This window comes from Ochotona curzoniae, unplaced genomic scaffold (assembly GCF_017591425.1).
Source record: "Ochotona curzoniae isolate NIBS_2020 unplaced genomic scaffold, NIBS_Ocur_1.0 contig_1014, whole genome shotgun sequence".
Taxonomy (NCBI): domain Eukaryota; kingdom Metazoa; phylum Chordata; class Mammalia; order Lagomorpha; family Ochotonidae; genus Ochotona; species Ochotona curzoniae.
In genome coordinates this window covers 9,924,362-9,939,839 of record NW_024464920.1, presented here as the reverse complement: position 1 = coordinate 9,939,839, position 15,478 = coordinate 9,924,362, and the positions used below count along the sequence as shown (strand labels likewise).

The window sequence follows — 15,478 nt, the reverse complement described above, 5'->3', positions numbered from 1 at the left end:
TCTTCAGGGTTGGGATACCATCCTCCGACTGTCCTCCTGCTCCACTCTGGGGTCCCTCCCTGCTCTGTGCATCTGACCTCTTGTTAAGAGGCTGTCAGGATCATTCCTGAGTCCCACTGTATGTTTTTGCTAATGTCTAATGTTGAGTTTTTGTTAATGCAGATTCGAGTCTGCTGTCGTAAGTTCAGTTTTAAAAATGTGAGACAGGCAAGTAAAATAAGTGTTTATCTTGGTCTTAGTTGAGACTCTTGCTCATAAACAAAAATGGAGTGTGTTTACTCTAGATTTCTAGTAGAATTAGTCTTCTTGTCCTGTAAGGATGAGTTGTTCTTATAGCATCAGAGAATTGTTCAGTTGTTCACTTACTTACTTCCAGACTATGCTTACATCACTCCCTAAAAGTAATTTTACAGGTTTTTTGTAAACCTTCTGATCTTGATGAGCTATCAGATATAAGAAAACAAGAGTAAGTTCATTTATTTGTTGTAGTGAAAAGCTGGAAGACTGCTCACGCAAGCTAATCAAAGAAAATGGATTGAGTGCAGGCCTGGCATTTCCTACTGGTTGTTCTCTCAACAATTGTGCCGCCCATTATACTCCCAATGCTGGAGACACAACAGTATTACAGTATGATGACATCTGCAAGATAGACTTTGGAACACACATAAGTGGTGAGTTCTTGGAAATCATTCCTGTACCCTCCCTTCACCCCCAGCAGGTCACAGGTTTTTTCTCTGTGGAATAGAGTTACAAATACTGAAAATTTGTTTTTACTGCCTCAATTTTTTTTAAAAGATTTATTTATTTATTTATTTATTTATTTTTTTGTTGCAAAGTCAGATATACAGAGAGGAGGAGAGAAAGAGAGGAAGATCTTCAGTCCGATGATTCACTCCCCAAGTGGCCCCAATGGCTGGAGTTGAGCCTACCCGAAGCCAGGATCTGGGAGCTTCTTCCGGTTCTCCCACATGAGTGCAGGGTCCCAAGGCTTTGAGCCATCCTCAACTGCTTTCCCAGGCCACAAGCAGGAAGCTGGATGGGAAGTGGGGCCACCAGGAATAGAACTGGCACCCATTTGGGATCCTGGTACGTGCAAGGCAAGAATTTTAGGTGCTAGGTCACTGTGCCTGGCCCCTACCTCCTCACTTTTTTGTAAAACTGTGTGAGGCAGAGTTTGAAGTAAATCTCTGTAATATACTAAATGAATTGGAAAACTGTTGATTGAGGCTTAAACCTTGGTATCCAATGCATGAAAAAAAATATTTTCTTTGTTCATTAAAGTGCCATTTATGTGAATCTTGACTACAAACATTTCCTCAGAGTCTTTATCGCACTTTATATCCAAGTGTTTGCATTTCTGAATTTCTCCTTAAAACCCAGGTTGGCAGGTAAGTATCTTGTTACTACCTCTCTTAACTGGAGAGAAAGCAAGCTTAGAGTAAGTATTAGCTGAGACTTTCCCAAGTTAAATTCAAGGCCTGAGGCCTGGTGCAGTGGCCTGGTGGCTTGCATGTGCTGGGATCTCATATGGGCACTGGTTCATTTCCTGGCTGCCCCACTTCCCATCAAGCTTTGTTCTTGTGGCCTGGGAAAGCGGCAGAGGATGGCCCAAAGCCTTGTGACCCTGCACCTATATGGGAGACCTGGAAGAAGCTCCTGGCTCCTGCCTTCGGATCAGCTCTGGCCATTGCGGCACTTGTGGAGTAAATCAGAGGATGGAGGATCTTCTTGTTTCTCCTCTCTTAGATCTGATATTCTAGTAAAAACAAATAAATCTTTAAAAAATCAGGGCCCCTTGTCTTTATTGTTCCTAAGTTCTCCGCTCTTTACTACTTTTGTTTCTGTTTCACATAATTAAGTGGGTGCTGAATTGATGCAGGTTTGGAATAACATTGAGCTCTGCAATCATTCTTTATGGAAACCTTAGAAAATAGAAATACACTTTGTATCGTTTTGTCTTTTTGATTATGAATGATCCTTCAGTACTTAGAATTCTGTCTCTGAGCCCAACATTCTATTTTTCTGTTAATTATAATGCTAGAGTCAATATAAAGCAAATACATTGGCAGCTAATAAGCTTTAAAAATGAATTTTCTTTTTCAGGAAGAATTATCGACTGTGCTTTTACTGTCACTTTTAATCCTAAATATGACCAATTATTAAAAGCAGTGAAAGATGCTACTAATACCGGAATAAAGGTATGTGAGCTCTTACCAATTGACTTTGTATTTAAAGCGCTTAAGGCCCATTTTAGGTCTGTGGGCAATTAAGGTGAATAATGTATAATTCACTACCTTTAGAGTCTTACGTAAATAATTGCTATAAAGTGTCCCAGGGGTTCCCCCCTGCCAAATTTTACCAACTTTCTTTTTTAAGAAATATTATTTTTTATTGGAAAGTGAGATTTCATGGAGGGTTGGTGGCAGCACGGTGGCATAGCGGCGCAAAGTCCTCGCCTTGAAGGTGCCAGGATCCCATATGGGCGTCAGTTCTAATCCCGGCAGCTCCAGTTCCCATCCAGATCTCTGATTGTGGCCTGGGAAAGCAGTTGAGGACAGCCCAAAGCTTTGGGACCCTGCACCCACGTGGGATACCCGACGAGGCTCCTGGTTCCTGGCTTCAGATTAGCCTGGCTCCAGCCATTGCAGTCACTTGGGAAGTGAATCATCAGACGGAGGATCTTCCTCTTTGTCTTTCCTCCTCCTCCTCTCTGTATACATCTGATTTTGCAATAAAAATAGATAAATCTTTAAAAAAATATTAGAAAGAAGGGAAGATCTTTCATCATCTGATTCACTCCCCAAGTGACCACAGTGGCCGGAGTGCACTGATTCGAAGCCAGGAGCCATGAAACGTGGGTGCAGGGTCCCACGGCCTTGTGCCATCCTTGACTGCTTTCCCGGGCCACAAGCAGGGTGCTCCTTCCTTGAATTTTATTTGAAAGGCAGATTTAATGAGAAAGGGAGACATAGAGAAGGTCTTCCTTCCATCTGCTGGGTTCAGTCCTCAAACTGCCAAAACAGTCAGATCTGATGTGATCTGAAGCTAGAACCCTGGGTTTTCCTTTGTGTCTCCCACTTGGGTGCAGGGTCCCAAGGACCTGGAGTCATTTTCCACTGCTTTCCCAGCAAGGAGCTTGGTTAGTCAGAAGTGGAGCAACCAGGACATGAACCAGCACACATATTGCATGTTAGCATCACTGGGTGGAGTATTAGTCTGATGTGCCACCATGCTGATCCCTTTTAAAATATGTTTATAAAAGATTTACTTACTTGAAAGGCAAGGTTTGGGAGAGACAGAGATCTTCCATCTGTTGATTCAGTCCTCAAATGGTTCCATGTCTGAGATTGAGGTAGGCCTGAAATAGGCCCCTGTAGCTTCTAATGTGGGTGGTATGGGCCTAATCACTTGGGTCATCCTCCACTGCTTTCCTGGTGTATTAGCAGGGGCCTGGATTGGAAATGGAGCAGTTGGGACCCAAACTGGCACTCATATGGGATCCCAGTGCTGCAGGTCATGGCTTAACCCTTTGCACCATCACACTGGCCCCTGCATTTATTTTATCTCTTTTTTTTTTTTTTTTTTTTTTTTTACTTGAAAGACATATTTACAGAGAGAAGGAAGGACAGATAAATCTTCAGCCCGCTGGTTCACTCCTCAAATGACCACAACAGCTGTAGCTTAGCTGATCTGCAGCCAGGAACCAGGAGCTTCATCTGAATCTCTCTTGTGGGTCCCAGGACCTAAGTACTTGAGTCATCCCCCATTGCTTTCTCAGCCATAGCAGGGAGCTAGATGGGAAGTGGAGCAGCGGAGACACAAATCCGCACTCATAGGGGATGCTGTTGGCACAGGGTGGAGTGTCAGCTTTCTGTGTCCCTGTGCTAAGCCCTGCATTATAATCTTGATAGGCTGTTGAATAAGGTTTGCCCATGCTCTGGTGGGGAATTTATTAGGAAATTGTCCTTTTTGTGAACATGTGGAAGAATTGACATTGTTTCTTAAAAATGTTTGATAGAGGTGTTTTGCTGTGGTCATAGCTTTTCAACCCACTACCTGTGACTCTGCCAACCTGAGTGGGAGCTAGTTTGTCTTTTCCCACTGTTAATCCAGCTCCCTGTTCCTACCGTGGGTAAAGCAGAAGATTCCATCAGTTTTAGGATTTTTCTTTGTGAGACATTTTTGATTACTCAGTGTCCTTACTAGTTACAAATGTATTCGAACTTTAATCTTGATAAGCTTTGGGGAGTTTGTCCATTTCTTGTAAATTATCTATTTGTTACTGTATAATTGCTTTACAATTTTCTCCTATAATCTTACTGCAAATTTGAAAGGGTGACGGTGTGATAATTGGAGATGGTGAATATTTTCCATCTGCTGATTGAGTTCCCAGATGCAAAGCCAGCTGGGCTAGGCCAGGGCAGAAGCAAGTGCTAAGAACTCAGGTACTTGTGGCATCATCTGACAACTCCCCAGACCTCCAGTCCGGATTGGAAATGTGCAATAGCTAAACTCAGATAAGGCACTTCTAAGTACCTATTGGGATATGGATATCTTTCATTTTTAAAGTTACTTATTGAAGCTAATTGTCTACCTCCAAGTGCCAAGATCCCATGTGGGTGCCAGATCATGTTCTAGCTGTTCCACTTCCCATCCAGCTTCCTCTGTGTGGCCTGGGAAAGCAGTGGAGGATGGGCCAAAGCTTTTGGACCTGGAAAAGGCTCTTGGCTCCTGGCTTCAGATTAGCGCCATCTCAGCCGTTGTAGTCATTTGAGGAATAGACCAGTGGATGGAAGTTTTTTCCATTTATCTCTCTGTAAATCTGCCTTTCCAATAAAAATAAATCTGAAAAAAAAAAAGTTTCTTATATACTGGGGGCCTGCATTGTGGCTTAAGCTGCTGCCTGTAACAGTAACATCACATAGGGGCATCAGTTCTTATCCAGCTGCCTGCTGATACACCTGGATGAGCAGCAAGAGATGGCAACAGTACCCCTACATGGGAGACCTGGATAAAGCAGTTGGTTTTTGTCTCCTGACTTCAGCTTGGCGTGGTCCTAGGCATTGTCTCCGTTTGGGGAATGAACCAGTGGATAGATCTTTCTCTGCCCTTGCCACTTTCTCTCTCTCTCCCCCACCTCTTCCCTCCCTTCTCCTCTCCTTGTCTCTCTCTAAATTTATTTGTGTTTATATAAAAGACTCCATCTGGGTCTCCCACATCTTGGGCTGTCTTCTGCTGTTTTCCTGTGAACATTACAGTGAACTGGATCAGAAGTACAACAGCTGAGACTTGAACTGTTGTCAAATGGTATGCCTACATTACAGGCAGCAGCTTAACTTGCTCTGCCACAACATAACCTTCCGAAATTGATTTTTGTATATTGTCTATGTGCCGGAAATCCTCCTGAGGTATAACCTAAGGTTTTCTTGGGTCTCTCTTGGTATGCATGCTCACTTTAAAAAATTTTCCCTTTGGGTTCGGCGCGTTGGCCTAGCGCCTAAAATCTTCGCCTGGAATGTGCCAGGATCCCATAAGGGCACTGGTTTTTTTTTTTTTTTTTTAAATCTATCAGATATAATAGAAGCCAACTTTATTTATTTATTTATTTATTTATTTTTTTTTTCATTGGAAAGGCGGATATACAGAGAGAGGAGAGACAGAGAGGAAGATCTTCCGTCCGATGATTCACTCCCCAAGTGAGCGCAACGGGCCGATACTATGCCGATCCGAAGCCAGGAGCCTCTTCCGGGTCTCCCACGCGGGTGCAGGTTCCCAAAGCTTTTGGGCTGTCCTCGACTGCCTTCCCAGGCCACAGGCAGGGAGCTGGAAGGGAAGCGGGGCTGCCGGGATTAGAACCGGCGCCCATATGGGATCCCGGGCGTGCTAGGCGAGGACCTTTAACCACTTGCGCCACCGCGCCGGGCCCAAGGGCACTGGTTTTGATCCCTACTTCCCATCCAGCTCCCTGCTTGTGCCCTGGGAAGCAGTTGAGGATGGCCCAAAGCCTTGGGACCCTGCACCCACATGTGAGACCAATCATTGGATGGAAGATCTTCCTCTTTGTCTCTCTTCCTCTCTGTATGTCTGAGTTTGCAGTAAACATAAAATAAATCTTAAAAAATTTTTTTCCCTTCTATATTTGGATGTTCCTATTTTTATGTCTAATTCTTCAAAAAGAAAAAAGGAAATGTAGTTGGGGTTGAGGGTACAGGGTCACAGTGAAGGGAACCACACCAGCAGTTACCCACTTCTTTGTCCCTGTGTGACCAGAGCAGCAATGAAGGATCCCAGTGCCAATCTCTGATACTTAGGACAAGTGCCTTTCACCCATGCTGGCTCCTTCTGTGTGCAGGAGACTCCAGGAACAGATGCCCTCTGCCTGTCTCATGCTGCTGCACTTTGCTGTGCCTTACTTCTGAGGTGTACACACCTGGAAACTCCACAGGTCCCAGTCATGTGCATGAGACAGGTGCAGCCAGTGCATTTGTTGTCCACTTGCTGGGTTGATGCTTCCTACTTTATTGTCTTCCCAGAATCCTCTCCACATCTTTATACCGGAAGTTACAACGTACAGATTTTTCTGAATGTCCTTTATTTTAAAATATTAAGAAATTAAAGTTACTGTGAAATTTTGTACTTAAAAAAGATATGCAATTCTGTGTTTTAGTGTGCTGGAATTGATGTTCGTCTGTGTGATGTTGGTGAGGCCATCCAAGAAGTTATGGAATCCTACGAAGTTGAAATAGATGGGAAGACATATCAAGGTGTGTCTTTATAAAGTGTGTCTTACTTTGCAGTTAATTTTATAAAATAGCTGGTGATTGCTTTCTTTAGACCATTTGCCTCATCTTTTTATCTTAAAGTGAAGGAGTGCAGGAAGTGAATGAGCTCTTCACACGAGGTAGAATAGTGTGGTCACTACCTGGGACTAGCTTCGGCTTCTCAGAGCTGGGGAGAGAGCCATATGAGGTCACCCCGGGCTGCTTGGCATGAGTTAGACTGAGGCTTGCAGAAGCCAGAAATCCTCTCCATGGGTGACTCTCTAGTTGTTTTTGTTTTGTTTTCTGTTTTTGTTTGTTTTTTCTTTCTCGTGTTTAGAATATAGAGGTCAGCTCCTTGTACCTTCCTTCAAATCTTTTTCCTTTTTTTTTAAATTTTGGACTAATTTTTTTTTTTTTTTTTTTTGCAAGCCAGACAGGGCTTCCATTCACTAGTTTACTCCTGGAATGCCTGCAAATGGAATTAGGCCAGACCAAAGGTGCAGCTAGGAACTATCTGTTTGCCACAGATTTGTGTGGCAGGGACCTATTCAAAAATACTCGAGCCGTCCCCTGCCAGGGTATACGTTCATAGGAAACTGAGTGGGGATCAGAGCTGGCAGCTGAACTGAAGCACTCTGAGATACAGACATTCGAGAATACACCCTCCCTGCCTGTGGAACCCTCAGCCGCACGGCTCTTTTGCCTCTTATCTTCCCTAGACACGGCCTCATGGGTAGAGTCCCAGAATTGTGTGCTTTTAATGAACATGTGCATCAGTCCAGTTCTCTAGCTTCATTTCTGTCGGTACAAATTTTTTTCTACCATATGTTTATCACTTTATAACCCTGTCATAATAACTCAAGAACTGCTACATTTCCTTTTTGCTTCACTTACCACTAAGTAAATTCATATCATTCAGCATTGTTACAGTTGCCAATTACAGACCATTGTAATTCTACCAAGAGCAAAGATAGTTCTTCCTTTGAGACTTGACTGTTCCTGTCCTCCTTTCTGCCATCCATTCTCCTCCTTGACTTTGACATCTGGGTGGCTTTAGTATTTCAAATAGGCAGTCCAGGGAATAACTGGACATCACTGGTTGCCTGAACAGCTTGCAGCTGCATTACAGATCCAGCCTCCTGTTCCTCTTGGGGTAGCAGATAATGGCTCAGAAAGTAGGGTTTGTGTCAGAGAATTGCTTGAGGTTCAGGCTCATGGCTTTGTGCAGTCCTGAATGTTGGGGCATTTGGGGAGTGAACCAGCAGATTTAAGCTCTCTCTGCCTTTCAAATAAATAAATGCCCAGTTATTTTGGGAAATTTGTGGGAGTAGAATCTAGGTCTTCTAGTTTCTACATTCATTGCTTTAAATGAAGTGTCTTTTTGGTTCTTTCCAAATTTACTAATCAGCATGAAAGCCACTGAGAGTGACTACATCTCGACCGAGTTTTCTTTGATGAGAATTTGCTGACATCTTTACTTTTTTTTTTTTTTTTAACGATTTGATTTACAGAGAAGAGAGACAGAGAAAGATCTTCCATCATCTGGTTCGCTCCCCCAAGTAGCTGCAATGACTGGGACTGAGCTGATCCAAAGCCAGGAGCTTCTTCCCAGTATCCCATGCAGGTGTATGGGTCCCAAGACTTTGGGCTATACTCCACTGCTTTCCCAGGCTACAAGCAGGGAGCTAGATGGGGAGTGCAGCAGCTGGGACACACACTGGTGCCTATCTGGGATCCCCACACTTGCAAGGCGAGGACTTTAGCCACTCTATGCAGGGCCCCATTTTTACAGGTTGTAACAGTGGCCAATCTACAGCTCTTTTGAAAAAGAGAGACACAAAGATGTCTTCCATCTGCTTGTTGACTTCTCAGATGGCTGCAATGGCAAGGAATAGGGCTGGGCAAAGCCAGAAGCTCTATGTGGGTAGCAGGGGCCCCTGCATACAGGCCATTACTAAGTCAGAGCCAAGCATGTGGGACTCAACCTGTGCTCCAGTGTGGATTCTTGTGTTACTGCCAGTTAACCCAGTGTGCCACATGGTAGCCTATCATTATTAGGAATTGTTTTTTAACTTGCTAACTTCTAGTCTATGAAAAGAGCTCTATAGTGCTATTTTACAACTGCATTTTATAAAAATTAGAAGCTCATTTATCTAGAAAATATTTACACTGAAGATTCTAAAACTATAGAGCTAGATTATAGGGCTTGACACGGTAGCCTGGTGGCTAAAGTCTTCTTATACACGCCTGGAATATCATATGGATGCCAGTTCTAATCCTCGCAGCCCTGCTTCCCATCCAGTCCCTGCTTGTGGCCTGGGAAAGCAGTCGAGGACGGCCCAAAGCCTTGGGACCCTGCACCCACGTGGGAGACCCAGAAGAAGCTCCTGGTTCCTGGCTTTGGGTTGGCTCAACTCCGACCATTGTGGTCACTTGGGGAGTGAATCAGCAGATGGAAGATCTTCCTCTCTCTGTCTCCTCCTCTCTGTATATCTGACTTTGCAATAAAAATAAATAAATCTTTTAAAAAAAACTTAAGACATTGTGAAATATTGAGAATTCATTAATATAAAAACTCAGCATCTCCATTGCAAAATCTGTGTAGGTTGGCCTTTTGAGAAGAACCAGCCCAGTGTTCCAGAAGTTCCTTTATCTCAGGGTGTTAGTCTGTTTTGTGCCGCTGTAACAGACAGTGCGTGAGGCTGCATAATTTGTTAGGAATAGAGATGTAGTCCTCAGTTCTGGAGGCTGGCAAGTCCCAGACTGAGGGCATGGCATGTGCAAGGGCATCCCTCCTGCACAGTGCCATAGTGGGAAGGGTCACAGGCATACAGGCATGATGGGTCCAGACTCCTTTTGTAAGTAACCCACTTCCTTCAGGAAGGTGATGCTCCATGACACAGTTCCTGCCGCATTGGGACACACAGAAAATGTAACACTGGTGTATTTCTTTCCAAGTTCAGCAGCCTTCTAGTGATCCACAGAATTGAGGACTGTAGTGTTTGCATTTGTCTTTACTAATTATGCATCCTTAAATAGCACCTTAATGAATAAACGAAAAACTTTTTGGAAGGGTGCAGGCATTGTGTGTTAGTGGGTTAACCCAAGCCTCCACTATGCCCCTATGGAATGCTGATCGAGTCCCAGCTGCTCTGCTTCCAGTCTAGCTCTATGCTACGGAGGAAGCCACGCAAGGTATATGGAAGACCTGGGTGGAGTCCTAGGCTCCTTGCCTGTTTCTGGAGCATCCTGAGCTGTTGTAGGCATATGCGGAGTAAACCAGAGAATGGGAGATCTCTGTCTTGTCTCTTTGCCTTTCAGATATATATATGTAAATATTTTAAAAATTGGGGCTGCCACATTGGTTCAGTTGACTAAACCTCTAAGCACAGGCATCCCATGTGGGCGCCAGTTTGTGTCCTTGCTACCCCCATTCCCATCCAGTTCCCTGCTTGTGGATTGGGAAAGCAATAGAGGACAGCCCCAAAGGCTTGGGACCCTGCACTCATGTGAGAGACCAGGAAGAAGCTCCTGGCTTCACATAGGATCACTTCTGGCTGTTGCGGTCATTTGGGGAGTATACCAGTGGATGGAAGATCTTTTTTTCTGTCTCTACTTCTCACTGTAAATGCCTTTCCAATGAAAACAGATTTTTAAACAGTATATGTATATTGAAAATTAATTTTGGTTCAGAAAACTTTTAAAGATTTTAATGTTTGTGCAAGATAAAGTCAGTGCTCTTTTCCATGAACATTTTAAATTATATAATGTATGTATAAATTGCATTTTTCATACATTATATGTGACTGCTTCCTTTAAATTTTAATGCAGTTGGTGGTTGTGTCTCTTTTCATTGTTAATTGATGTTCACATTGTGTGAATGTCATTGTGGAAATGCCATAATTTTTGTTGCATATTACTTTATCAGAACATTAGCATTGTTTAACTTTTCTTTTTTTAATATTTGAAGTGTTGATTAATAGAAGCTTCATAGTAATGCTATTTTGACATAGGATCCTGACTTTCATACCTTTTATCTGTACAGTTTCAATCTGGACACGTGACATTTTTTTCTAATTTACAGTAACTACTTAAATAACCGCCAGTCTTTCTTCTAAGCAATAACGCTGTAGCAACCTACTTTTCATATTCAACTAAATTCTTGTTTTTGAGTAGCATAATGTGAGCTGATTTAGTAGAGCCATATCTTTTAAAAGTTGAGCAGGTCTGTTTATGTTCAAGGAGAACCTAATGATGTTTATTTGTTACAACAGTGAAACCAATCCGTAATCTAAATGGACATTCAATTGGGCCATATAGAATACATGCTGGGAAAACAGTTCCCATTGTAAAAGGAGGGGAAGCTACAAGAATGGAGGTGAGTCCTTAGCCCTTCTGTGACAAGCAGTTTTGTCCCTCACCACTGACCCAGCCAAATTAAAGCTACCGCACATGTGTTGGTCAGATCAGGGTTTTATCAGCTGTGGAAAATATCGTTTATCCAATTGAATGGATATTTATTGAACATATCCTAAGTGCCAGTTTTGTTTGGCTGACACCAGGAATATGCAGAACAAAATAACCTGTTTACAAAAAATCATTGTTCTAATAGACATGCCTAAAACCTAAAGTGCTAAGGACATAAAGCAGGAAGGAGCTGAATGGGGACTGCATGGGGAAGTTTCATGTTACTGCTACTATCAGTTGGAAAGTCAAGATGGTAATTGTGTTTGCCAGAATATTTCTTCCCACCTCTAATTCTTTGCATTTTTTAAGGAAGGAGAAGTATATGCCATTGAAACCTTCGGTAGTACAGGAAAAGGTGTTGTTCATGATGATATGGAATGCTCACATTACATGAAAAATTTTGATGTCGGACATGTGCCAATAAGGTGAGAGATCACTTTTTACTGAAGGGTATCTCTTCCCATTTAACAGCATTTAAAAATATACAAGGAGGTACATCTAAGTGTGAGTTTGAGTAGTACAATAGAAATATTGTTATGGATTTTGACTGAGGTAAAAAATGATTATTTGAATTTTGCTTCTGATGATCATAGCAGATTATTTCTTTAGACTCCTAGATTTTGCTGCTAATGTTTTCCCATTGGTAACCTTTCTCTTTGAATTTTCATTGTTTCCTTTGCCTTCTGGAGATGATTGGAGGCTGGATTTATGCCTCCTTTTGTGTGTGAATTTTGAGCCCACACAGTTCACTGTAGGTGAATCATACTGGGAACTTTATACTTGGGCATAGGCACACAGACATGAGAGGCCTCTGAGCTCCTTTCCTAGTCAGATGCCATCTGGAATTAGGTATATGGGCTGTTCTACATCCTTGCTTTTGATTGCTCAGAACGGCAACAGAAGCTTTTGAACATTTGTTACTAAGTGAAGAGACATGGATGAGGTCTGGGTTTTTCATATAGGTCACAGGAGTTGGTAACTCTTTTGCCCACTATTTATTTATTTTGGATTTTTCTTCTCTCAGGCTTCCAAGAGCAAAACACTTGTTAAATGTCATCAACGAAAACTTTGGCACCCTGGCCTTCTGCCGCAGATGGCTGGATCGCTTGGGAGAAAGTAAATATCTGATGGCTCTGAAGAATCTGTGTGACTTGGGCATTGTCGACCCATATCCACCATTGTGTGACATTAAAGGATCGTATACAGCGCAGTTTGAACATACCATACTGCTGCGTCCAACATGTAAAGAAGTGGTCAGCAGAGGAGATGACTATTAAATTTAGTCCAAAGCAACCTCAACATCTTACTTTCTGAGTTTTGTTGGAATACATTGTACCAGAATTAATTTACAATATCTATTTTAACAGTGGACCTGTGTAATACTTTTATCCATGTTTAAAGAAAATCGATCAAAGGCAAAACATCTGATGTAATTAACCAAGGAAAAAGCATTCAGGACTTTGAAATGTTAATTGCTTTTCCCTGTCTAGGAAATGCTAGAAAGCTCAAATTAGTTAGGAATGACTTACCCAGTTTTGTTTTGAACAGCTAAGAGATGCTTTTTGGATATTTATATTGCCATATTCTTACTTGAATGCTTTGAATGACTACATCCAAGTTTGCACCTCTGCCCTCTGGTATTGCTTTTTAACCTTCCTGGAATCCATTTTCTAAAAAATAAAGACATTTTCAGATCTGAAAGCTACATTTGAATGTTTGTGATTATACTTCTGAACAGGAGATAGCTAAACAAAACAAGGGAACTACAGAGGCTTTTATCTGGACTGTAGACCTCTGGTGTTTTCTTCAGGCATAATAGCTAAAACAAGATCTACACATGCATCAAGTGGGACAATCTTGATAAGTGAATAAACAGGCTTAATATTGTGTTTCTTTATAGAACATTAATCCTTGTCTATTCATTTTATCCCTGTTGGAAAGATGTACTGATTTAAGCATTAAGAACTTGTTATCAACCTGAAACTATTTCAGTAAATATCTTAGCTTTTAGATCCTTCATCCAGTGGTAGCTCCTATCAGGTATACATGCAGTTAAAAAATCCAAAATGGCATTTTAGCCATAGAAGCTTAAGAAAAATGGGATTTCTATGTTTAGATCTTGTTCTAGTTAGAAACGTTATGTTGAAATAATTTCATAACGTTTGGAATAAGCTTTGTTGGAAATAAGCTTTTTTCCAAGTGGAAATGAGGTTTCAGCTACCTTCCCTAATACTTTAAATTGTTATGTACCAAGGTAAAGCCTTAATTTGTGTATACTTAGCATTGAGATTTGATTGCCGTTTGGATGCTGTATGGTTTGTCTTTTGTTTAGTGTTCAATTGAAAAACCCATGACTTGTGTACCCAGCTCGTTTGTTATGTTGTACAGCTGTTCTTTTTGCATTAGAGCCGTAAGTCAATGTTAATCTTTTGGGGAAAGCAATCTAGTTTTTAGCTATATGGGCTGTTTATTATGGTGCTACTCTTCAATAGCTACCTTTGAAATATTTCTTTTTGTGATGGATTCTGGTGGCAGAGTTCACTGATTCACACACGGATATATAGGGCTTGAGCCTTGCAGCTAGCTCTGTGGGGCTGTAGTCAGATTTTCTGTTTTTTATATGCGTTGTGGGTAGGCATAAACTGAAGCAACTTGATTTCTCAGTCCAAAAATTTATACACTAACCCCAATGAATGAGTAATTTGGAGCTTTCTAACAGCTCCTCTGGAGTAGTAGTCTCAAATGTAATTCTGCAAGCAGTGGGCTCCCTTCCTGTTGGGAGCAGAGGCGTCACTGTCCCTGGAATGGCTGGGAGGGGTGTGATCCTGTAAATAGGAAAGCTGTCACATAAGAAAACAATTGTACTGTTTGCCTATTAGCCTTGTATCTCTTGAAATCACTTTGTTTACGATGTTTAACAATAGTGCCTTTAGTAAATTATTTTACAACCAAAAAAAACCCCCGTTGTTTCTTCTTAGCTCAAATTAGCAGAATGTAAAAGTCCATATTATAGTTTGAGAGCTCTTAAAGTTTGTTTACTGTTCAGGTTTTAGGTGTTTAACACTTTTTCATTACAATTTTAGTGGTAATTTCTACAGATTTTTCACATACCTTCAACTCTCCCAAATATTCCTTCATACAGGTGTCATTTTTAAGATTAAAAAGTAAAGCACTAGGTCACTTTGCCATATATTTTTAGATTAAAGCTAAGTTAATACCACTGCAGATGGTAGTAGCTTTAAAGATTTTTAATCCCATTAAAATTAGTTGTCAAATGTATTACATTTCAGGGGTAGGCTTATGGTGAAGTAGTTTAGTCTGGGATGCCTCCATCCTATCTCGGAAGGTCTGGGTTTATTCCCTTTGCTGTTTCTAATTCTAGTTTCCTGGTAGGCAGTTGATGGTTCAAATACTTTTGTCCCTATTTGCTCATTTAGGAGGTCCAGAGTAAGTTGGGGCTGTGGCCCAGACCTAGCTATTGTGGATGGGAGACTTTTCTGTACCTTTTGAATAAATGAGTAAAATTTCTGTAATGTATAGCATTTAAAAGGTAGCCAATGCAATTAAAAAAAAATAGCTGGACTCAAGGTATCTTGACCACATAAATCTTTAATGAGGTATATGCATTTAATAGACGAGGTAAACAGCTTGCATAGGGGTTTATGGAGTGAACAGTCCTAAACCCTAGCCATTTATGTTATTTTTTGGCACAAATAATTAGTCTATTCAATGATAAATCCTCATTGCATTTCATTATCATCTGCCCTGTATGACCTGTTTCCTGAATTTAAAGAAAAAATAGCTAATAAGTTTATCCTTACAGATCATGACTAAGGAACAGCATTGTATAGGCTATAATCTTTAATAAGCACAAGGATAAATAAATGAGCTAGTGACACCTAGCCCGAGGTGTAATGTCACTCTGGAGGTTAGAAGGCTCCCCCCCTTTCTGATTAAGTTAGCAACAGTAGGACTTCAAAGAGATCTAGTAAGCAAAAAAATCTCAGTACATTTCTGATAACCAAATTTAGATAATTTTTGGTGGTTTTAAATTCCTGAGCCCAGTGTTCATTTAAGAGCTCCAGTCACATAATCCTAGCAACAGTAAAGAAATACAGCTCTTATTTAAGAAATGAGGTGCTAGACAAACAGCCTGGGTAGCAGTTTCGAAGACTTACCCCCAAATGTAATTTTGTCAAGACCTATTCCATTGAAGTAAAACTTTCCAGCTATACAAGCTAGAGGAGCTA

The 15,478-nt window shown here is 41.4% G+C and overlaps 1 protein-coding gene across 3 annotated transcripts in view; it reads left to right on the top strand.

The window, feature by feature from the left end:
• The window catches only part of METAP2 (methionyl aminopeptidase 2), a 28,513-nt gene extending 15,584 nt beyond the window's left edge, over positions 1-12,929 (top strand). For all 3 annotated transcript variants that reach the window (XM_040980640.1, XM_040980630.1, XM_040980649.1), the window contains 6 exons: positions 490-671; positions 2,104-2,198; positions 6,668-6,764; positions 11,036-11,139; positions 11,538-11,653; positions 12,253-12,929. In XM_040980640.1, coding sequence (XP_040836574.1) covers positions 490-671; positions 2,104-2,198; positions 6,668-6,764; positions 11,036-11,139; positions 11,538-11,653; positions 12,253-12,505 — 847 coding nt within the window. In that variant the 3' untranslated portion in view covers positions 12,506-12,929. The remainder of the gene's footprint in view (positions 1-489; positions 672-2,103; positions 2,199-6,667; positions 6,765-11,035; positions 11,140-11,537; positions 11,654-12,252) is intronic.
• Positions 12,930-15,478: the final 2,549 nt, after the last annotated feature.